Source organism: Berkeleyomyces rouxiae (genome assembly GCF_048999995.1).
Source record: "Berkeleyomyces rouxiae strain 22BRR77 chromosome Unknown BrBRR77_ptg000001l, whole genome shotgun sequence".
NCBI classification, from domain to species: domain Eukaryota; kingdom Fungi; phylum Ascomycota; class Sordariomycetes; order Microascales; family Ceratocystidaceae; genus Berkeleyomyces; species Berkeleyomyces rouxiae.
The window spans coordinates 4,492,311-4,514,782 of NW_027396491.1; the positions used below are offsets into that span (position 1 = coordinate 4,492,311).

The following is a 22,472-nucleotide window of genomic DNA, read 5'->3' on the forward strand; positions in this document are numbered from 1 at the left end:
TCTTTTCTCGTTCGCCCTCGATCATCGTGTCGGTTTTCTGTCATTTTTCCCGTCCTCTTTTACCCCGGATTCTGTTAAGCCCTGCCTCCCTCGCTAGATGCCCCGTGCCCTCCGAAAAATGACTAACCGCCCCTGCAAAACCAAATCAAAGTTTCCCAGACTTGCGATGCCCCATGGGGAGACAGAGAAGGCAAGTGGGCCAAGGGTGCATTTCATGTGGGTCTCAGGAGCAAACGACCCATCCCGAAAGGAAAAAAGAAGCCGAAACAGTTTGCTGGCAGCCAATCAGCGGCGACGTGAATACACTGAGCAGGCCACTCGCGATGTGCACCAGCAAAATAGTTGACAAGAATAGCACACAATTGAGTAAAAGAAACACCACAGGCGGCTTGACAACTTGCCTGAGCGTCACATTTCATCTGACAGAATATGCTTACGAGTACACATATATGTGTGTACCGTATGTACATACATACATCGACACATAGTATCCTTGATCTCGCTCTCTGGAGCAGAAAAAAAGGGAAAAAAAATCCCAACATCAGCCACTTCTCATCCCTTGCCGAGGCCGTCACCGCCTATCATTGTCTAAATGGCCAAACGGGCAGGAGCCATGAAAGCTTACCGCGTGACTTGTTTCCCCCCTCTTCCCTCCTTCCGCGATCTGCACTGTTCCCTGTTCGGTTTTGGCGACGGTATTCTGGCTACAGTGATTGGTGGCCTATACTTGTAGCACCAGTGAAGCCTATACCGCCTATGAGGTACCCTCCAACACACCAAGACAGAGCCTGTTGTCGCATGACGCTGGCCGCACATCCAACGCAAGACATAGCTGGTAGTAGTGGTAGTTAAGTAGTCCTTGACCATGTATCTACGTAGCTATGTACTAGTCAACTAGTTGCCTGTGTGTATTACAGCATGCCCGGTGATTCATGTTCATGCAGGCTCGATCCTAGTCACCGACACGAACGAGCCACATGAGCAATTTTTGTAGCCACAAGGGAGGGAAAATAAGAGGAAAAGAGGAACACAAGAGGCATTTTTTTCTCTTCTGCCCATGTTACGGCGCGCAACGCACCCGGAAATCTCTGCGCTGGCCGCTTTGCTCGCTAGGATGGATGTACTATGTACATGTGTATACGTTTCTCATGTTGGGCGATCTGCTTTCCCTGCACGCGTTATGTAACTTGCGCCTATGACGTATGCCTCGGCCCCCTGTTCTTCGGAACATGAGCGCCTCCATATTTTCTGTCAGTGCCAGAACAGCGAGCAGAACAGAGCCATCTCCAACTTGGAGCGACCCTCGTGACACTCACTGTCAACCCTACAAAACAATGCCTGGGTAAGGTGGGTAGACTTGGAGTACTCTGCAACCCCAACTCCCGACCCAGCTTTATCCTTTTTTTTGGGGAAGCTCTGCCAACCCAAAGTCATTTTTCTTCGTTTTCTCTCAAAGCCCACAGCAAAGCTTCTCCTCTCTCCAGAGAGGTGCAACGAAGCTACTCCTCACATCCAACTAGCGAAACTTGACATACATTAACAATAGTTAAGGCTAAAGATGGAGAAACTTAAAAAACGCTGCTGGAAAAAGAACCCTTTCTGAACTCTGGTGAGGCTCTTTTGGGCGGCAGTTGAAGAGCCTTATTTTCTTGGAGTCCCGATCCTGATAATGCTCTAGGTTGCCTTCGGAACATTTGCTAATGTTGGTTTGTATTCTCATTTTGACAACCACTCGTTCCACTAGGGTTAATAAGAGAAAATGATCGTGTGCTTTGTGTTGTGTTAGGGTTAAACAACATACCTGATGTATTGCAAGGTGTACACGTGAACTCAGCCTGAATTGTCATTTTTCGCTGCAAAACAAGAGAAGAGATGGCAGGCACTGTCTAGATCAGCCAATTCATCTAAAACCCTAGATTCGATCTGTAAATCAAGTCGGAATGGCCTTTGAACGCTGCATGATGGCTGTGTAACATCACCACTGTGACTTGCAATATGACGTTTCGAGAGTTGCATGAAGTTATATTTACTTTCCCAAAGCTCCTGAAGGTCAAACTAGCTTTTCGAATATCAGCATGCACTTAAGATTGCGCTTGACACTGAATTTGAGAGAAGGTAGATCAGTTCCACATGAACCTCATCCTTGACACCTTCACCGCAGGCATGTCCACCGATAGAGACTACCTCGTCGTTAAAGCAAACAGACCTCGACTACATATAGTGATAAGGACTACAAAGTGGTCTCACAAAACTCTCCACGTCATCTACATTCTACATCGTTCATATTTAAAAGGTGGAACCTTGGCTTGTACGTCTTCAAATGCTACCTAGTGAATATCGAAGTGGGATTCGTGTGGTTGCCCGAGACTCGACCATTTGACTCAGTCATGCATGCTTACTTCTCGTGTGTTGAGTTTGGAATGCACTTTGCCGTTAACTTTCCTAAAAACTTGAACTAGATTTCATCATATTTGCAGAGATAAACACCTGTTCAAGATTCCCGACATTTGGTATTAAGTAGTATGTCTTTCCTGCCGTGTTGAAGATGCTCTTGTGTAACATGGTGATGGTTCTTGACGTAGGGTTTCTGTAGATAGACTTCACTAAAACAGAAAGAATTCAAACCCTTCTATACTTTGATCGGGTCTTACTATCATTAATCAAAAGCTACGCCAAAGTCGAGGCATTGTCTCCTCCCATGCTACTTTTCATTATCCCGATGAATGTATGGGTTAACAACCCTAGTCAGTGGCTTAGATTGAGGCCGGTACCTCATGGAATCTCTTCCAGATTGCCTCTGATGTCATGCATAAGCAAAAAAAAGTTCGATAGAACATTCTTTAATTAAGCAGCAACTTGTTGAAGATCATGACTGTCAATTTCGCCTAGAGTTTATGCCAGCAGATGCAACTGAAGTCTGTTGTATCGCATATAGTCTGGGCTCGTTCATACCGAGGGCATAGGAATGGGATCAAGAGTTTACCGAACACAGCCACAGCCACACTCAACCGCATGAACTAGATATTTAAAGCTAAGCTGAGTTTGAAGCAGAAACAAAGTTTGTAGGAAGTAAGCACTGGGCTCATTCATGGGCTTCCGTCTTGCCGACGTGTCCAAGACATGCAGGGAACGACCAGGGCATCCCTAGAGTAGCTACAGGTTTACACGTACATATAGGTAGATGGCCCTGTTGGCGGAAAACAAACAAAGGGTGTCTGGCGCGTGCATCGCCAGAGACAAAAGGTCTCATAGTATTCGTTACCACACAGCCTCATTGGAAGAATCTAGCAAAGTCCATTTCAATTTCCGTGGTAGATCTTATTATAACTGAAGGATGTCGAGGGTGGCTCTATCGTGGGACAGTATTATGCGTTGGCCACAGATGGGATGGTAGAGACTAGAGATGGGAAATAAATGGACATAGGTACCGATGAGACAGAGAGGCGCGGGGAGGATCACGACGTCGTAAAGAGGGGGAGGAGGCAGTGGAAGTGGAGGAAGACAAGGGGATGATGGTGTTGTGTTGACATAGCCGGCCATGGGGTCGTTTGTTTTTCCGGTGGAGCAGCATGTAAGTGACTTCATGAGGACTGGCAGCCAGTGTCTGGCGGCTATAAACTACTGTCTGCCAGCTGTCAATTGCCGCCCTTGCGCCGCTTGCATGATCTGTGCTTTCTTGGGTCGTTGGGCAAAGGCAAACATGACGGCTGGTTTACGGTGAGAATAACATGCGGGTATGCACACCTGTTTGCAGTCGAGTAAAGCGACAGATACTACTGCCACATACGAGGAGGGAGGGTACATGTAGAATGTGAGACGTAAGGTATCATCATCACAGGCGAGAAAGACATGAAGACACGGGGTTTCGTAGGCGAGAGAGTGTGGGTAAGCAGTAGATGCATCAAACAGCATCGACGAACGACAAGTCGCTTCGTTTCAAAACACATCTGTGGGTAAACATGTACGTACATACATTTCGCCATGTCGTGCGTCTCAAGTTCTATTAAGGATAGGTTTGGGAATAGAGGGCTGTGAAGATGCTGCAAAGCCTCATTTTTTGGACGCATACAAGTATGTATGCCAAAGTGTGGTATGGCATATGGCGTTGCAGTAGCGTTTTAGATTGTGATGTGTTGGCGCGGAGGAAATGTATCTCCAGCGGATAGGTCCTTGGCTGCTTGGATATGATAGCATGTCGTTCCAACAGCTTGTTGAGCCAAGAGCTCAGGTAGCAGGGAAAGGATGGTGAGAGGGCATCCTGTTCAAGCCCGCCCCATAACTATATCAAGGCCATGTTTTTTTTCTTCCTTTGCGGTATCAGCTGTGTGGTGGGGAGTTTCTCTGTCGTCGTTAACTACTGTTTCAACAACCATAGCCGGGTACCTGTGGTTAACTATAGCTAGCTAATACATGTATGGATATACATAGTTACATATATATGCTTAGATGATAGTGGGGGACTGGATGGGGACGAAAGAGAAGAAAACAAGAAAACACAAGCCATATTTGCGATGCATAAACACACGACAGAAGTAGAGCCGAGGGGGCCTTGAGGGCTTCGAGGGCCCCTTGCGACGAAGAGACGTAGCAGAAGCACACGTTGCGAGGTGAGCAGTCCAACAACAGGATCGAGAAGGGTCGAGAAGCAGAAAGCCAAGAAGCGAAAATGAGGCAGTGCAAAAGTGTATGTAGAGGGGAAATGGGAAAATTAGAAGCGAGTGAGGGCGAGTGAGGACGGACGGGTGAGAATGGGGCGACTTGAGCCAGACGGGCAACAATGCACTTTGCCGTGAGCTGTGAATGGAAGGGCGAGGGAAGATTACTTCGGCGGTTAACAGTGCATGGACTAGAGCGTGGATGTAGCTGTGGCTAGGGTTTAGATGAGCCCAAGGACAATGGCAAGGGCAAGGCGAGAGAGAGAGACCAAGCCCCGGGCGAACAACAGAAGCGAGCAAGCACGTTGGCAAGAGTCTGAGGCTCAGTGGCCGCCCTAGGCCGGAGTGCAGGCATGTCTTTTGTATGCAGCCAGGTACGAGTTGGCTAGCATCAATGCTGGCTGGTTGTATAGTTGTGTGTGTGGTGTGGTGCCTGATGCGGTACGGCGCATCGGCTTCGCCTTGACTTGTCTTGTTTGCTTGTGCTGGCTTGCGTGGAGGTCAGAGCTGGCTATGACATGTGACTCTGACTGTGCGTGTTTGGCTCTGACTACTATGGGAATGCGGAGTGTGCATCTCGTCAAAGGCTGAGGAGGAGGCAGACATGACGTTTGAGCGAAGGCTTGGTCTCAAGGCTTAGACTTGGGCGGTGGTTTCAAGACGCTGTTCCGACAAGCTGAAGGGCCCATGAGGAGAAAAGCTTAAGTTAGGCTGACTCGACAGACTGCAGAAGCATGCAGGGGACTCCCTGTTCTTTGCTTTGGGGGGGGGGGGGGGAGGGCGAGAGGCCTTCTGAGCGAAGCCTCGAAGCTGGCAGCTGAAGAGAGGCTAAAGAGGATTTCTAGCAAGCAACGTGCTAGTGGCTCCTTGCATGCCATGGGCCATAGGCCATGGAGGGGGGACACGGCCACAGGCTTGGAGGGTCAGGGACGTAGGAACGGAGTCGCCTATATTGATGTGTTTGTCGGGACGGGACCAGGACCGAGGGACCAGAGAGAAGCACGTCTTTGCCACTTGGTTCTTCCACGGACGTGCAGCGACAGGCATTCGATTCTTCTTGGAACGCATGATTTTCTTCGTGACATGTTGGTTTCTTCGAGCGAGGCAAAATGCAGGATGTAGGGGTGGGCGAGGTATGATGAAATGTGTGTGTGTGCAATGAATGAATAAATGTATTGTGGCTCTTTAGAGACGCCATGGCAAGCGTGACTAAGCCACGAACGATGGCGCAGGCCCTGAGTGGCCGGCCGGCCGGTCTCGAGAGGGGTCGGACTGTGTGCGTGTGGCCATTGACGGTGGGTGTGACCTGTGCCTGTGACCTGTGCCTGTGGACTTCACGATGTTGTCGGGAATGGAGAGACATCAACTAATGCAGTGAAATGAGCCTTAATGCAATGCAGACGAGAGCATCTTTTGGCTTTGGGTTAGTGGGCAGCGTGTTTGGTGGGGTGGTACTGCTCTGACTGCCTGGCCACTTGCACTGGGGTCAAGGTGGTGCGCTGGCAGCTTTAGCGGTCGGTGGCCTGTAAGACCTTGGCTAGAGTGCGTGGGACGTTGCAGTCTCTCAGTGTCTGGAATACGACGCCTTCTAGCCAGTAATACAACCCTCCCTATAGTCAGCGACCAGCGACCAGTGGCCAATGGTGCCATGGGCTATAGGCTATAGGCTGTAGCACCCATGGCCTATAGCAAGCAACAGCAAGTGGAAAAAATGTCTCTGCAATGTATTGGTGGCTAGATTTAAGGTATAATTTATCTTATTTCTTTTTTAATTTTGCACAGCCTTCTCTAGTAAATGTTGCTCTCGGCCATGCAGAAGACTCGAAAAAAAGTCAAGCAGAGCCAAGCGTTTTTGGCCAGGATATGCAGCTTTGGTGAATTCTGGGATCTTTTTTTTTAGGTGGTGTTTAAATTGTGTGTTGAACCGTGCGTTTCTGGCGATGCCTTTGTTTGCTTTGCTCTGCAGTGCCGAACAGGGCCCTAGTATGGCTGGCGGGGCTTTGCTCCAGGGCGTTTTACAGGGCACTGCTCCAGGGCTTGGCTGGTAGATTGCCGCGCTGGATTGACGACCGCCACGCGCCACGCCACACTTTGATACGTCAAAGTAGAAAGTAGAATGTACACATGTACATATGTACATAGTATGCGTGCAAAAGTGGGGCCTGCCGATAAGTCCTGTCCTTCCCACAGTGCTCCCCTCACGCCCATCGCTTAATGCCGAATTTATCGATGGCGCCAGATGCGCAACCAGACCAATCCCCCGTCTTTGTTTGGCCTTGTTTCTTGTCTCGTTCTGACTGCTGGCTTGCTTCTATTGGCGTGCCCACGGCCGAGTATAATATCTTGCTCCATCCCGCCGCTTCTACATTGTCGTCGGCTCTTCGTTTTTCTACGCACCCATCACCAACTCTCCAGTCTCAGTCCACCTTCTATCTGCCTCTTGCACTCTTCTGGCTTTCGATTCTTGTGATCAATCACCAGTCTCATCTTATCCACGCCCCACTCCTCCCCAACCCGCTCTCGCCCATCTTCTCTCCTCGTCACCATGGCCACCACGTCGAGAACCTCCTCGCCCTGCAGCTCCAAACTCTCGTCCCGCCGTGGCTCCAGCAACCTCAGCATCGACCTGTCTTGCATTCCCGCCATGCCCCAGCCCGCGCCCGTTACCAACACCCTGCTGATCACCAACCTCGACGATCCGGCCATCTTCGGTGCCCAGAACCTCGCCCACATCCGCTCGCTGATTGAGAAGTCGGCGCCCATCAACACCTGGTCGCCGCTGCGCTCCTTCCGCCGCATCGTCGTCTCCTTCAAGACCGTCGAGGACGCCCAAAAGGTCCGCCACATCTGGGACGGCGAGTCTATCCTCGGCCACCGCACGCGCGTCTTCTTCGGCCAGGACACCCCCGTCGGCCAGCCCCGCGACGGCCACCTGGCCCTGCCCGACGCCGGCAAGCTCTTCTTCATCTCGCCCCCGCCGTCGCCGCCCATGGGCTGGGAGATGCGCCTCGAGGACGCTCCCAACAAGCAGGTCCACGCCGACGACCTGGCCGATGCCCTGGCCAAGCTGAACCAGTCGGCCCTGGGCCCCAACGACGCCCTGCTCGACTCGCCCATCTCGCCCGTCGACACCTCCATGGAGAACAACGCACAGAACGAGGGCGTGCCGCGCATGCGCTCGCGCAGCTCAACCCTCATCTGGCATCCTGAGCAGCACGGCCACTCGGCCGACAAGATGCTGCCCTCCATTGCTGTCGAGGACACCACTGGCGAGCAAGATCTGGACGACTTTTTCAAGACCAAGCCGATTCTGGCGCATACCATGCGTCCTCCCGTCGAGCTGATGCAAGGCTAAGCTTTGGTCGCCTGTTTTCTTCTCCTCTTTCTTCCCTTTGTACCTTGCATACTATTCTTCTCCATGCTATCTATTGGGTTTCCCGAGCTTCGATATCGACCACCTATCTAGCGGCGCTTTTGATTTTGTTCTCTCTCTCTTTCTCTTTTTTTTTTTTTCTTTTTCTTTCCTATGTTTGCCTTGCCATTCGTTCTCTTCGGGATGCACACCTCTTTTCATCGATCGTTCTGTTCTATAAAGGCTTGGGTTATCTGATGGAGTTTTGGGTCGTTTTGTAGTTTTTTTTTTTTTCTTTTTTTGATACTCGAGAATTGTGGTGTGCAAATACATCACCAGGTGTTGTTACCGTTCTTTTATTTTCTTCTGCTTCTTCTTCTTCTTCAACTTGTTATACCAAGGCTGAAAATCAATACACAAAAATACACACCCAGACTGTCTTTTTTGTTCTTCTTCCATGTGCCACTTGCAATCGCCTTCCGTCAATGAATTGTTGGAAATGGTAACTATCTGCAATGAGGCTTAACATTTTGTCTCACTGCAGCAACGTGAATCGGTCGTGTAATGTACGGCATTGTGACCCCATAAAAGTGGTTGTATTTTAGACAAATCTCTGTCCCCTAAAACTGGTTGCGCTCTAGACGATTCAAAGCCTTTGTCTGCACTTTATATCCTGGTCTTCTATAGCCCCACATTTTCTTCTTTTTCAGTTCTTTTGATATTTGTGAAAATGATGCTTTTTTTCTGAAATCTTGAAGAACAAATCAAGTTTCCGTCTGTTGGCCTTTCACCTCTCACCCCCCCTCTAAGATCAATCTCTCTCCACTACCGGCCGGGTTTTATCGGTAGTAGCAACTACGAAATACAGATTCGCGTCGGACACGAAGGTGTGGACACACCTCTGAATCTCAATACGAACCGATATCTTCTCGACCCACGCACGACACACAAAATATAGAGATCACACATCGCATCGCCATGACTGCCTCACTGCGAGTCTCACGGCTGGTACAGAGCCTCGTCCGTCTGCAAATCGCACCCTCACGGCCCGCCACCGCATCGACTTCAGGCACTCGCCAGGTACTCGCCCGCTCGTTCTACTGCTTCCCACACCAGCGGACAGAGCAGAACACAACTACAGGCTCGTTAGCGGACAGAGCAGAGGTGAACGAGGTTGCTGAAATGCACCAGTCGTCGGAATCCGAGAACTTGGCTTCGACTCTGCCAGCGGAATCACAGTCTGTGAACCATGCGGATGGTGCTGCCGAGTCACAACCCGAAGGTTCATCGACGTCATCAGAAGTATTGTCTCACACTTGGGAATCTCAAGCTGCGTCGGAACCTGGTTTAACAACGGATTCTTCTCTCGAGTCTTTGGATCCGTCAGCTTTGCTGACCAACACACAAAACTCCACATCAACTGACGACCACGAGGACGGCGGCGAACTGCTGTTTCAAATTGCTCCCGACCGGTTCAAGAACAGGCTTCCAAAGCGCTTTCGACAACCCAAGCTTGATATGTCTGATCTGAATGAGCCCAAGACGACCAGCGATGGCGAAATCGCCGCCGTCACCAATACGCCCATCTCGTCCAATGGTGATGACGAAGCTGCTGTTGTTACTGATATTCTTTCTACGCCAACACTCAAAACTTCCAAGCCAAAGAAGATCAAGCTACGGCATCGCGACAACCCTGACATGATAAAGAATAAAGACGGCCACCACAAACATAAGACCAGCAACTCCGACGGCAACAAACACAATACCTCCAAGGACGATAAACCAAACAAGTACACCAAGGATAAACGGCCCGCCGGCCCCGACACCCGAGAGCCGTGGAAGATCCAACGCGACTCCCTGCGCCAGAAATTCCCACAGGGCTGGAGCCCGCTCAAGCGGCTCTCGCCCGACGCGCTTGCCGGGATCCGCGCGCTGCACGCACAGTTCCCCGACGACTTTTCGACCGACAAGCTCGCGGCCAAGTTTGAGGTGTCGCCCGAAGCCATCCGCCGCATCCTGCGCACCAAGTGGCAGCCGTCGGCCGAGGAAGAGGCTGAGCGCCAGAACCGCTGGTTCAAGCGCGGCATGGCCATCTGGGAGCGCTATGCCGAGCTCGGCCTCAAGCCGCCCAAGAAATGGCGCGACGCCGGCGTCGGCGAGCAGGCCTGGGAGGCGCGCAAGCGCGCCATGGGCGGCCGGGATCGTGCGGCCCTAGGCGATTTGGCCGATGATACGTTTGCGGGCCGCAAGCCGAGTTATCAGCGACAGCTACAGAATAAGATCATGTAGGCCTGCGTACTGGGCAGGAGATGATGGAAATGGAAAATGGCAGGAGAGGAAAAAAGGAAGAGGTGGTGGGCGAGACGTGCCGATGGAGCCGAGTCAACACCAAGAAAACAGAAGATATTGCTGTAGTTGGGCAGCACATTGTTCTTCTTTGTACACATAGAAAAAAATCCCAACCAACGTTTTTAGACATTTGTACCACAGCCAGCTACGAAATAGAATCTCTTCATCATAAATTTATGACACGCGGTAGATAGCTTCAATTACATCATATGGAGTAGCGCGAACTTGCAAGGTGATGTACGGGACCAACAAAAAAACAGCCGTCTTGTCTGTTTGTTGCACTATAGCGAGCGTAAAGTAGCCAAGAAGGAAAAAAGAAATAGTTAATGAATAGTAAGAGACTCGAGGAAAAAAAAAAAAAACTGAGGGCCTGGATACCGAATAAAACGAGCCATATGAACGAACAATGAATCCTGAACCGGCGATAATAAAAACAAAACAGACTTGAAAGACCGTAGGGGTTTCTTCTCCTAACCCAATCTCAAAAGCCAAAAACAAAAAAACAACCCAGACACCTTAACTAAAAGAAAAGAATCCCAAGAAACATGAGTCCAAGTAAACAGGTAACTAATAGATACACGAAAGAAAAAGAAAAACAGCCGACCCTTCCCCGTAACCCTCACCTTCATTCTCCCCCGTTGATAATAACGCCGTTGGTTAGAGCTATGCACTCCACTTCATATTTTATGATGGCCCGAGCAAACGAGAAAAAAAAGATAGTGGGTGGCCAAGTCCCAAGCAAACCGATACAAGAAAAAGAAAAAAGGTAAAAAAAATAGACGAGAAGAAGAAATGGTAAAGTGGTGATAACCGTTGAGAGTGGAATAGAGCTTCGGGCACGATGCCGCAAAACGTGTCTGGTGCACGTGTAAGAAAGAATAATAGACTAGTGGAAGCATCCGTATAGCCTGACCAAGGTATAAGAAACAAACTTAGCCATCACCGCAGGGTAGAACTCGACTCTCCGCTCGAAGTCCTTGGTCGCATGGAATCATCGGAGCTGAGAAAGCCACTGTCGTGACTTCGGCCAGTGTGTTGCGGGAAAGAAAGCCGAAGCTTCTCATCGAGCATGCTAACTAGACGTTCAGAGTACTCATCAAGTAGTCCACTAAGCATAGACTCGTTCATTGCTTTGCTTCTAATAGCGCGATTGCTGAGAGCCGATACCGTGAGTCGCAGTTCCTGGTCAAGCTCCTCAAGCGTCACCTGGCTGATGGGTTCTGTCGAGGCAAGTTTCTTTCGGTACGCACGCAACGTGCGGCATGTCTGCTCGGTCGCCATGTTGAGACTTCCAAAGCCCTTAATGTTGGGCGGGGGCTTTTTCTGGCTGGCCGTGTTCAAACTGGGAAGCGAAGGGCGATGCATGACCCGGCGCCGAGGGCTAAGCGGCGGGCTTGTGTCGCGGCATGTCAGAGACCCTTTTCTAGAAGGTGTACTTTCAATAATTGGCTCCGACGATGATATTTGAGACTGGGGAGTCTTGACAGTTGGCGTTGTCAAGAACGGTCTGGAAGTACGACGGTTTAATGTACGGGGCGGAGACCGCCGACCTGCTGAAGCGATGGTAGGCTTCTGGTATTCGGCCAACTCAGCCTTTGATAGTACTCGTCGTAGTGGGGGGCGGGAGGACGGCGTCGGATCTTTAGGTGGCGACGAATCACGGCTGACGGAGGAAGATGACCCATCTTGAGTGTCAACGCTCCATAGCATCAAGGTACCATCAGATGCCACCGTGGCTGCTTTCAAGTCGCAGTCATCTGTGTCAAGAAGTGCTAGCCCATTTATAGCCTCGGTATGCCCCCACTCACGGCCGAGAAAAGATCCGGTTTGGGCGTCATAGACTCTGACTGACTTGTCAGTATTGGAAATTCCGAGCAAGCGTTCCTGTTCTCGACCCGCTGTTTGGTCAAGAAGTAATCGCTCGAGGACTGCAGATTCTGCGCCACTTTCGTCGAAGCACTTGAAAGAGTTTTGTAAACGGCCAGCTGAGACATCGTACTGACAAATAGAGCGATCCAACAAAGAAACAAACACGCTTTGTGTTTTGGAGTCGTTACTCATAACCATGGATGTTGGCGAAGCCTTCAAGGTGAGCACCCGAGCAGGAACAGCTGCAAGATCCTCCTGATCGGAATTTCGAGGGACTATGTCATAAATTTGAAGTGTGCGGTCAAGTGAGCAAGTGAGGATTCTGTCGTGAGAAGGAATAAGGATCTGGACAACCTTGGCAGCGAATTCAAGTGTTTGAAAGTGTTGGATGCTACCATTCTCGTTGCGGCAAAAGAGTTGTGCTGTGCGGTCACGGCCACATGTTGCAATTATGAGTTTGCTGGTCTGCTTATCATCAAATATGGTAATGTCTTGCACTTCGGACGAGTGCGCTTTCGTGTCAAGCAGGTAATGATTGGTTTGCAAGTCAACAACTCTGAGTACACCGACTCTGTCGCCTGTAGCGATCAGGTTACCTGAGCTATCGGCCCTCATGACGGTAAGCTGATTCTCAGGTTCTAAGTCAGAGCCGGTGGGTACATGCTCAATCGGCACGTCAAATGTTGACTTTATCTGACCGTCCACATCCCACTGGACCATTTTGCCAGATCCAGACCAGGTTATAAAGTCGGCTGCATGAAGATTTGGCCTCAGTAGAGCCTGAACACCGATGATGGCCTCATCGTGACCAGGTATGAGAATACGAGAAGGATCGTCCTTCATTTGGCCAGGCAGATAGTCGCGGTCCCAAATCTCAACGGAGCGATTGAAATCAATTGTGACAAAGTTGTTGCGCAAGAACCCCATAGCTACGATGCCGTTGGGGGCCTGCGTAGTTTCCAATATTGAGTCGTCTTGAAAATCGACGACCCTAGCAACATCCAAAGTCACAAACTGGCCAGCTTTCCCACTGACATAGGCTGTAAGATCGCGGATAGTGATGGATGAAATAGAAAACTCTAGGCGCAGCACGCGTTGGAGCTTCATTTGTTTACCGTCATCATCGAGAAGACACACATCTCCAGCCTCGGAGCAGATTATCGTGCGGCTATCATCCACAACAGCGGCACATGTGAAGGTGGAGTCTATCAGGGAACCGAGTAAAACGTTGCGCCCGGGAAGCGTCTTTTGCGGTTGCACAGGTGTGGAAAAGCTGTTGTCGGCATTGAATCTGGTCTTGACAGGAGAGGGCGAGTTACTGTCCTCAACTTTCCATGACTTTACGTGTCGGACGCCAAGTGTAATTAGATTGTTCCCCATCCAAACCATATCCTTGATAGAGGATGTGCAGCGGTTTTGTTGGAAGAGTTTGGCAGCTCCTGTTCGGGGGTCGACCTTCCAGAGGTATAGAAAGCCATCGTTGATTGTTCCGAGAGAAGCAAGAAAGCGAGTATCATGCGACCAAGCCACTGCGCGGACGCCATAGGAATGTTCGCTAATAGAAACAAGGGGGCTATCTGACGAACACTCTTGGAGACCAAATATCAAGACTCTCGGGGCATAGCCAGCCTCGCCAACAGCAAGAAACTTTCCATCCTTACTCAGGGAAAGGCAAGATGCAGCTTTTATTCTTTCCCGGCTAGTCCAGGTCCTGTTTGATTCGGAGTATTCTGAAAATCCAAACCCAGACTCACGTATACCAGATGAGACTCTATTCCGGCTGTCGTTTGCCTTGGGAGTCGAGGTGGGCGTGCTAACAATGTTGGATGATTGGGTCGTGACGGAGTAAATAGGAACCGCAGTAGGTCGAGCTCTATAAAAGCGCTGGTTATACCGACAGGCATAGCGTTGCTTCTGGTTTGGGTCGACATCGACGACCACAGCAGCGCCTCCAGCAACGTAGGCAAAGCTCGATTGTACGGAATCAAAGCCGGTGGCGGATGTGCATGTTGTGCCGACTACGCGCTGTAGTGTGATGCGTGATTGCAGGGTGTGATCGGTAGTTGTGATGCTAGGGCGCCCCCTTAGCGCTGATCTCGAGGGCTTGAGGTTAAGATATGGCGAGTTTGACGGCGTCAATTTTAGTCGGGTTGAAGGAGTTGTCGCCATTGTGGCGGGTGCCCGCGAGCTGTGGTAAAGACAAAATAGTTGGCAAGAGAATGGGTGTTATGTCGCTTCGAGCCAGTGGTGGTGGTAGTGGAGAGGCGTCGAAGGAGTGGGACAATGGGGAGCTATGGCGACAAAATGGGCGGGAAAAGCAAAGGTGGGCGGTGAAGAAGAAAGAGATGTAATGACGACGTAAGGACGGTCTGTTGGCGTAAAGTGGGTAAAGAGGCAAAAGAAGGATGCAGCCGCAACAAGTGCAAAGAATTGGTGCGACTCAGATAAGAGGAAGGGATTAGGAATGAAAATTCTCCAAAAAAAGTTAGCAGGTTGGCTGGGTGGACATGGGCGCTGAAGTTTGTTTCGTTTGTCTGACGCGAAGCAAATAAACAAGGCGGAATTAAAGACACTCTGAAGAGAAGAAGCTGAATGTCTGTGAAAGCTGCAGCTCAGGACGATGGTGTTTGGTAGAGAATGATGCACAGGGCGCAGCGGGCAACATATGTAGCTGTTTTGTGGTTGTTCTGGGCGTAATCGTAGTGTTCAGTGATCAAAAGGGTATATCAATTTGCAGGAGCAGAAGGACAGAGAAGCCGTGGGCGGTTGGTGATGTCAGAAAGTCCAGATTGAAGATTGGTGGCTGGGCACATGTAATAATAGCCGCGAAAAAAGGCACACAAAAAAGTACATGGAATTTTAGTGCGCGGTTGGTATCTCATGAAACAGAAAAAGGAAGCGCAAAATAGAAAAATAGAAGGCAAAAAAGGTGGTTGGGCGCGACGATGGATGAGGGCCAAAAATGCGATGGTTTTGATGGTGATGATGGGTGGACGGACGCTGTGAAGAAGAAAAGAAAAAAAAAGAAGAAGAAAGACGGTCCAAATGACTGAAAACAAATCACCAGAAAATCAGGATCTAAGGCAGAAACTCTTCCCGGGAATCTGAAGGGGCAACTGCGGTGATTATGGCGAAAGCAATCAAGCAACTGCCAAACCTGCCAGAAGCCGAGGCCGAAGGCGAGCGTGAGTTTGGGTTTGGGCTTCTTGTTGAAATAACAACGAGAGGATGAAGAAGAGGGTGATGAGATTAAACGAAACACTGCAATTAAAAACAACTTAGACACGCCAACAATGCGGCCAGGGAAACACACGGCGCAGACTAGAAGAGCAAGTCACTACGGTGAGAGACGTCTGTTGGTGATATTTGCCGGTGGTCTGGAAGAAGGGAGATGAGACGAAGCCCCTGGGGAGGTTCCTCCAGATAGAATAAAGGAAGAAAGCAGAAAACGAGGCAGGGCATGAAGCGAGGGTCCGAGGGAGACAGACAGCTACCACACAAGATGGAAGCTGCATGCTTGCTGCAGCTACAGACAAGTTGTACTCGCTCAGCCAGCTCTCTGTGGTGGTGATGCTACCTGCCAGCCTGGACCTGGTATCCTTGCTCTGCTCCAAGGGCTCTGTTGGCCACAGATGCTTTTTGCTCCCTCACTATACACCTGTGCCTCTAGCTTCTGGCCGTTGTCTCTCTTTGTTTTGGCATGGCTCACCATGCGCACCAATATTCACCATAGTGCCTGTCCCCTTATATTACGGCAGCCGTCTCCCTGTCCAGGCTGCACAAGAGATGTTTGGATATCAGGACTCTCTCTCTCTCTTGGTCCTGTATGTCATTCTCTGCACAAGGCGGCCCGGAAACCAGATCATCCGTGTGGTCCAGCCGTCGTGGCAACAGCCGGCAGTTGAGCCAATATCGTGTCTCTGTCAATCTCTGTCTAGTCTCGCAGCGGCCGGCCAATAGGTTGGCGCATAAAGACAAACAAGGTCGCAAAGACATAAATCCAGTGCTTTTATTATCTGTTCTTAGGTTCGTCTCATGCCAGGGCCTAGCAGAGTCAGTGCATAAAAGCAATGCCGCCAAAGGAAACATAAAAGGCATGGGATATAACAAGGTTTTTGCACAAGGTTGGACAGACAGATGCTTGGACTCGGTGTCTATGCGTAGTCAAGCTGCACGCACTAATTGAACTGGGGCGGGCTCAAAGACGGAGAGTGACAGGGCCTGTAATGGAAGCCCACGCCTCCCTGCCCCCTTTTGCAAAGGCTGTAACCCCAAGCCCGCATCATTTAATGAGCTTATTCCATGTTTGGAGTTTTTGGCCCTCGCTTGGTTCCCTTGGAGCTGACAGTGTTGGGTATCTGTGATTTGCACTTGCAGACATACAATTACAAGTTGTCAACCAACTACAGTTGGATAGCTAGGTAGCTACAAGTTCTTGTCGGCTCCGTCCCAGCTATTCAGCTGCAACGCAACAGCGGCGTTAAATGTTACTCAAGACTCGGCGAATCAGCGTTGTGCAACCTGAACCCTTGTTGTCCAAGGCACCACAAAGAGAGTCCAAAAAGCCAATACAAAATTCCCCTAGAACAATATTCACGACACCCATGACGCAGAGACAACAATCACGAGCATCTTCGCCCATCGTCTCTTCTTCCCTGTGACTGTGGCAGCAGTCCATGAGAAGCCCAGGCCAACACGCTCTCAGCCTCAGCCCTAACTCCACACAGCGAACCAGGACCTTCCCGGCTGTCCTTGTCAGTCCCAGCTCCCATGGGTCCATCAACTTGTGATGTGCTCATGTATGTATAGGCACACACACATCTGTATGTCGAGGTGCAATTGCCGTCAGCCTGGATCCTGGGTAAGAAATCATCTCCCTTTCAGGCTATCCAACATTGGCAATCTCATCTTAACACTGCAAATCGCAATGGGGCCGTGTTATCAGTTAGTCTGGACTATTGGCCGAAGGCATAGGACGAGGGAGAAATCACCGCATCGGATGACATTGAAAGCAAGTATGAAATGCGGTTGTGGTACTTGTACACATGTTCATGTAGTAGTATATATTTTAATGCTAACACAGCCCAAGAAAACAAGAGAGACATATCCCAGCCAGAAAGACAAACGAACGCTATGTACTATGCAAGCGCCATGCAAAATGAACAAGAACAAAAAGAGGCACATGCGCCAGTACTACTCACACGAACATTCCCTCGTCCAGCGCCTCTTCTCTGTCCAGATTTTCGAGCCCCGTTCCAACTGTGCCATACACGCGCAACGGAACCGCGACCTCGAAGCTCTCGCACATTAGGTTTTCCACCGCAACCATGACCAGCCCGCTCTTCTCGTCCCGGGAAATCTGCTCGAGTAAGGGATGCGGCACACGGCCTGTCTCATTGCTCCCTTCACCGCCACCATCATTGCCTGTTCCGCTGCCGCCAGCTGCTGCCGCAGTGCCGTTGCTCCTTGACGACGGCGTGGTTGCTGGCACAACAAACTCGAGGCGCACCTTCCACTCAAAACTGACCCCGCTGGTGATAAACTGCGGCGTGGCTGAGATTGGGATTGTTGGCATAAACACGAAGCGCCGTGAGTAGAGCGTTGCCTCCGACAGAGACGCAATTGTTTTGCGCGTGACTCTGTGGATGCTGGATTCGGAGCGAACGGCCAGCGATGGGTCAACCTTCTCGGTTGTCTCGAGAGCTGCGTGCACAGCATAGCAGGGGATTTCCGACTTGCTAAAATCGACAGCAATGGTGACAGTTTCACCAAGTCGGTAGGCCGGGCGGGAAAGCATGACAACGGCCACGCGCTGGCTATTGCGTGCAATCTCGAATTTATTAGGGGATTGCTGTCCGTCAAGGGTCATATTGCTCCGCAAAATAGCAAGGTCAATTGATTCCTTGGCCGACGATGGCTCTTCGAACATGGATGGCCGCCGTGGGGAATTAGGTATTGCAGTCGGTGAAAGAAGAGTGGATGGGCCGGACTGTTTAGGTGATGATTGTTGGAGAATATCGCTGACATATGCAAGGAACCCATCTTTGGTATCATGTGGAGCTGGCGGCTTTTGTTTCTTGGGTGATTTGTTCCGTAATCCAGATTTACTAAGCGTCCTTGTCTGTGCAAGATCTTGCAGGATTATGTATGGGTTCATGAGATCATGGCCCAGGATTTCCCCGCGGCCATTGACGCTACCAAGGACACGAAATGGGATGTCAATTGTACGTACTTGGTGCTCCTTGGGCCCTCCTATTCTTTGGGTACCAACGATCAAGCTGTAGTTTATTTTTATGGCCTTCCCCTTGTGACTGGGGGGCAGGCCGCGGGGAAGCATAAACACATATTCGAAGCTCTTGCTTTCGCCCGGGGCAAGCTGCAAATCCACAAACAGGATGGACTGCGGCGTCGACAACAATGGTATGGACTTGGATTTGGCGGCTCCCCGCATCTCTTGGATTGTACTGAGTTCATTGTTGCCCATGAGTTCGTTGAGAGAGCTCTTGAAAGATCCCCAACCAAAGAAACCACTATCACGCTTGGAAGTTTCAACGCCGACCACGCCGCCACCTTGGCCACCCACCACGCCCTTTCTCTTCACTAGGTCAAAGGGAGAAAGACTGACGAGTGATCCGTCCAAGGTAAACGAGCCGTGGAGCTGAGCAAAGCCCATCATGAGAGCCTCGGTTTGTGTTTGCTTGCCGGGAGACAGAATAGATTGGCGCCGAAAATGCGGGGGCCGCAGAGAGCCATTGCCATTACGCGAAAACGGCTGGGCCGGGTATTCGGAGGCCAGAGTTTCGGAAGAGTTGTTGCTAAGAGCGTAGAGCTCGATGCTGCTTCGAGGTGTCGCATCGGCAAGCGAGGTGGCAGAGATGATTTTGGCTGCAGGTCCGAACTGGCTGTCGCTCACCAAAGACGCAATTGCGCCACGACTTTCGGTGCTCACGACAGTTGAAACATGTTTATCGGCTGCGGGACTGGCTAGCACCCCATTGATTTTGGGGGCATCCGAGCTGTTGTGGACGGCATGGAGAGGCGATTGGGCGCCGGGAAATCGGAATTCGGGTAAGGGGCCAGGGCTGCCGGCTGTAGAAGGGCGCAGGGAAGAGGAAGCGGGGTTTTGTGGCGATCGGTGGCCATTTCGGCTATAGGCGGGCGACGTTTGTATTCTAGGCGAGGGGTTTGCTGAAATGACCACACGGAAGCGTTAGAGAAGACACAGAAGAGCAAAGGGGCGGTAGGCCATGCTACTAACCTAGAGGCGTGTTGTAGGGTGACATTGGGGTAATCTGCAAGCTGCTGGCGCGATTGTGGCCTTTTAGTTTCCGGCCGGCATGGCGGGGACTGGAAGAGCTCAGGCCGCCGTCGCCCTGCTCATCCATGTTGCTGGCAGCAGATCCGATGGACACGATGGACACAGAGCGGCGGTGGCTGTGATTGGGGCGGCCCTCGTGCGAGATGACGGGCGGCGGCGGTGTGGGCGTTGGCGCAGACCATTGTACTGAGCCAGAGCGGCTGTGGTGAGCAGAAGGCGGTACGCTGAGCGAGAGCCCTGAGCGATGGGCCCGCGAGGGCGTTGGCGGCTGGCTGATGCTCCCGCTATTCAGCTTCCCTCGTGAGCTTTGCGACTGGATATTCCGGGCCCGGCCTAGAAAGGACAAGGATGGCGATCGCGGCGGCGGGCGCTGGTGTAGCGTGGCAATGGTCGGAGAGTACAACGGTGAGACGGACGACGGATCGGGCGAGACGTTCTTGAAGGTGATAGTGCACTTGATCTCCTCGCCGGCAAAGACTGCCTGGCTCTGCCAGTCGACAAAGACTCGAATGGAGTTGGCGGTATCACGGGTATCAGGAGCCATGGCGAACAGTCGAAATGTCGAGCAGGCTCAGGAGCAAAAGTGGACAAGGCGAAGAGAGGAAAAGAACAGGAAGAAGACGACGGACCCTTGGAAGACCGGTTGGTGAACAGACACTCCTAGACAGGCGCTGAAGTGGATTTTCGCCAGAAGCGGCTTCTTGCGTCGCTGATGGAGATGGAAGCGATGGCACCCACCTTGGCCTTGGCTGGCCCTACACAAAGTGGTGAGGCTGGGGTTGTAGTTAATATGGATGCTGTGCTGTAACCGTCCAAGTACAAGCAGCTAGATCCAAGTCGAAGGATAGCCGCTTTCAGTGCCAGCGGAACGGGAACGCTGCAGTTGGCCCAGAAAGAGCGCGAGAGAAATTGGTGGCCGGGCTCAGCGACCACCAACTACGCGGGCAGCCTGTTTATTTGTACAAATCAAATGCAAACAGGCGCCTTGGAAAGAAGATGACGGTGGGCGCACAAAAAAGGAAATACCATAGACCGCCGAATGACGCTGGTGGTGATGAAAGAAGAAGAAAGTTAAAGTCTGCTGTGCTAAGCTTGCTTCTGTCGCTTTGTGCCGCCGCTGCTCCTGCAGCAGTCAACCCACTAAAGCACCCACGCACAAGCCCGGAAATTAGAGGCGAACCCCCCCCCCCCGAAAGAGGCAGCCAAGTGTCACAAAATACAGGGCGGAGCGCTAAACCCAGCACGGCTTTACAGGCACAGCGTCGCCGAAAAACAGTGGGGGCCTGCTACATGGGACTGCTACATGGGACTGCTACATGGGACTGCTACATGGGACTGCTACATGGGACAGCTCGGCCAGCTTAGTTGTTCTTTACGACGGACGCCAGACTGACATCACCGTGGCAGCAGCAAATCCATAATCACACACATACAACTGCAACTACATAACTAGATGAGCTCACAGTACACACGAGTGTATATTAATGTGTCACGGTTATACTGAGCAAGGTGGCCTTGTTGGCTGGAGCTTCAGAACAAACACGGGCCAGGGTTTGTCGCGCCCTCCCTTAACCCTAGGAATTGATAATCTCATCAGTCATCTTCATATCTCTTACCAGCAAGGGAATAGACTTGGAGTTCCTGAAAATCAGTGCACATGCAAGCATGAGACACGGGACGGCACATGTAGGGGAAGGGGAAAAAAGGAAACAACCATGAACAAAGTCAGGAGAGTCTGACATGACAGAAGAATTCTACAAATAGCTGTCTGTTGTATACAACTTGGTCAATTTTGAAAAAGCAATGCTGAGCCCAAGTGAATAGTTCAGAAAGATACAAGCTGGCTAGTAGTCATTGGATATGGCTTTCTGGAGTACTCGGTTTATTGTGTATACGATATGATATTGAGATAGATGAAGGTAATAGTTTAATTCACAAAGAACTGGCATAAGATACTGGCGCAACAGACTTCTAATGATACTCCGGGTTGCCCGACTACATGAAAATGGGACTATACTGATTCGTCACACACTAGCTATTGCAGACCAAATCAAGCGTATATTGTGATTTTGCGCTTGAACATCTTCCTGAAAGAGATGAGACCAAGGATAATACATCCTCAACATATCTCAGGCACATCTTTGATGAGTTCCAAGATTTTCAACTACACCCTTGATGCCTGGCAAGCCACTTCCAAACATATACACTACGAATGACCCGTCACATATTCGAGAGTCCAGCATGTATATAATCCGCAACTAAATCATCACGATATTGATTCTCCATAGTCACACATCAGGATAGCGGGCGACCTACTTACAAGCAACATTTGTCATTTGGCGCTGGTAATTCCTAGTCTGTTTTTTTAAATACAAGGTCATCACCTGCAGCATGTTTAAAATAAGGGACACTGAGCGTGAGCCTCTAATATAGAGCCACATTGCCGTTGAAGTATTACCCACGGTACTTGCTACGAGCTGGGAGCCGCACAGCTATTTACTGAAGTTCCAAGTGAGACAACCGTCGCAAGAACGTCCAGGACGTCCAGAGAGGGCTATAACAACATCACGTGTTGGCTTAGGCCATTCATTTACAGTGTCAAGAGAAACATTTGCAAAGCTTCAGTATTTGTAGTTGAAAGTGGGGCATCCGCGGTCTGGATAAGGAATCTGGTAACACATGATAGATTTATGAGGTATATAGTACACGTTTTCAAAGAGGAAGCTGCTCGAGATGATGATAATAGTAGTCTTTATTTACCTGTCTACTCGCGAGGGATTCTCGACATACGACAGGGGACTATTTCTAGTACCAGGAAAAATACATAACAGAAGCAAAAACCAAAACCTAAAACCATGCATACAGAAACCCCACAATCCAAAGTATAATGACAGGAGGTCTCCCACCTGCCCAGCGCAGAGGCTGTCCT

At 50.6% G+C, this 22,472-nt stretch overlaps 4 protein-coding genes across 4 annotated transcripts; 2 read left to right on the forward strand and 2 right to left on the reverse strand.

The window, feature by feature from the left end:
* Window positions 1-7,200: 7,200 nt before the first annotated feature.
* Window positions 7,201-8,010, forward strand: BROUX77_001263 (uncharacterized protein; the record flags this gene model as incomplete). The annotated part of the gene is made up of 1 exon (XM_073745673.1): window positions 7,201-8,010. The coding sequence occupies one exon, from the start codon at window positions 7,201-7,203 to the stop codon at window positions 8,008-8,010; it is 810 nt and encodes a 269-aa protein (XP_073609498.1).
* Window positions 8,011-8,985: 975 nt separating this feature from the next.
* On the forward strand, window positions 8,986-10,296 carry BROUX77_001264 (uncharacterized protein; the record flags this gene model as incomplete). The annotated part of the gene is made up of 1 exon (XM_073745674.1): window positions 8,986-10,296. The coding sequence occupies one exon, from the start codon at window positions 8,986-8,988 to the stop codon at window positions 10,294-10,296; it is 1,311 nt and encodes a 436-aa protein (XP_073609499.1).
* Window positions 10,297-11,295: 999 nt separating this feature from the next.
* Window positions 11,296-14,394, reverse strand: BROUX77_001265 (uncharacterized protein; the record flags this gene model as incomplete). The annotated part of the gene is made up of 1 exon (XM_073745675.1): window positions 11,296-14,394. The coding sequence occupies one exon, from the start codon at window positions 14,392-14,394 to the stop codon at window positions 11,296-11,298; it is 3,099 nt and encodes a 1,032-aa protein (XP_073609500.1).
* Window positions 14,395-17,422: 3,028 nt separating this feature from the next.
* Window positions 17,423-20,087, reverse strand: BROUX77_001266 (uncharacterized protein; the record flags this gene model as incomplete). Its single annotated transcript, XM_073745676.1, has 2 exons — window positions 17,423-19,413; window positions 19,484-20,087. The coding sequence occupies 2 exons, from the start codon at window positions 20,085-20,087 to the stop codon at window positions 17,423-17,425; spliced, it is 2,595 nt and encodes an 864-aa protein (XP_073609501.1).
* Between the last annotated feature and the right edge of the window lie 2,385 nt (window positions 20,088-22,472).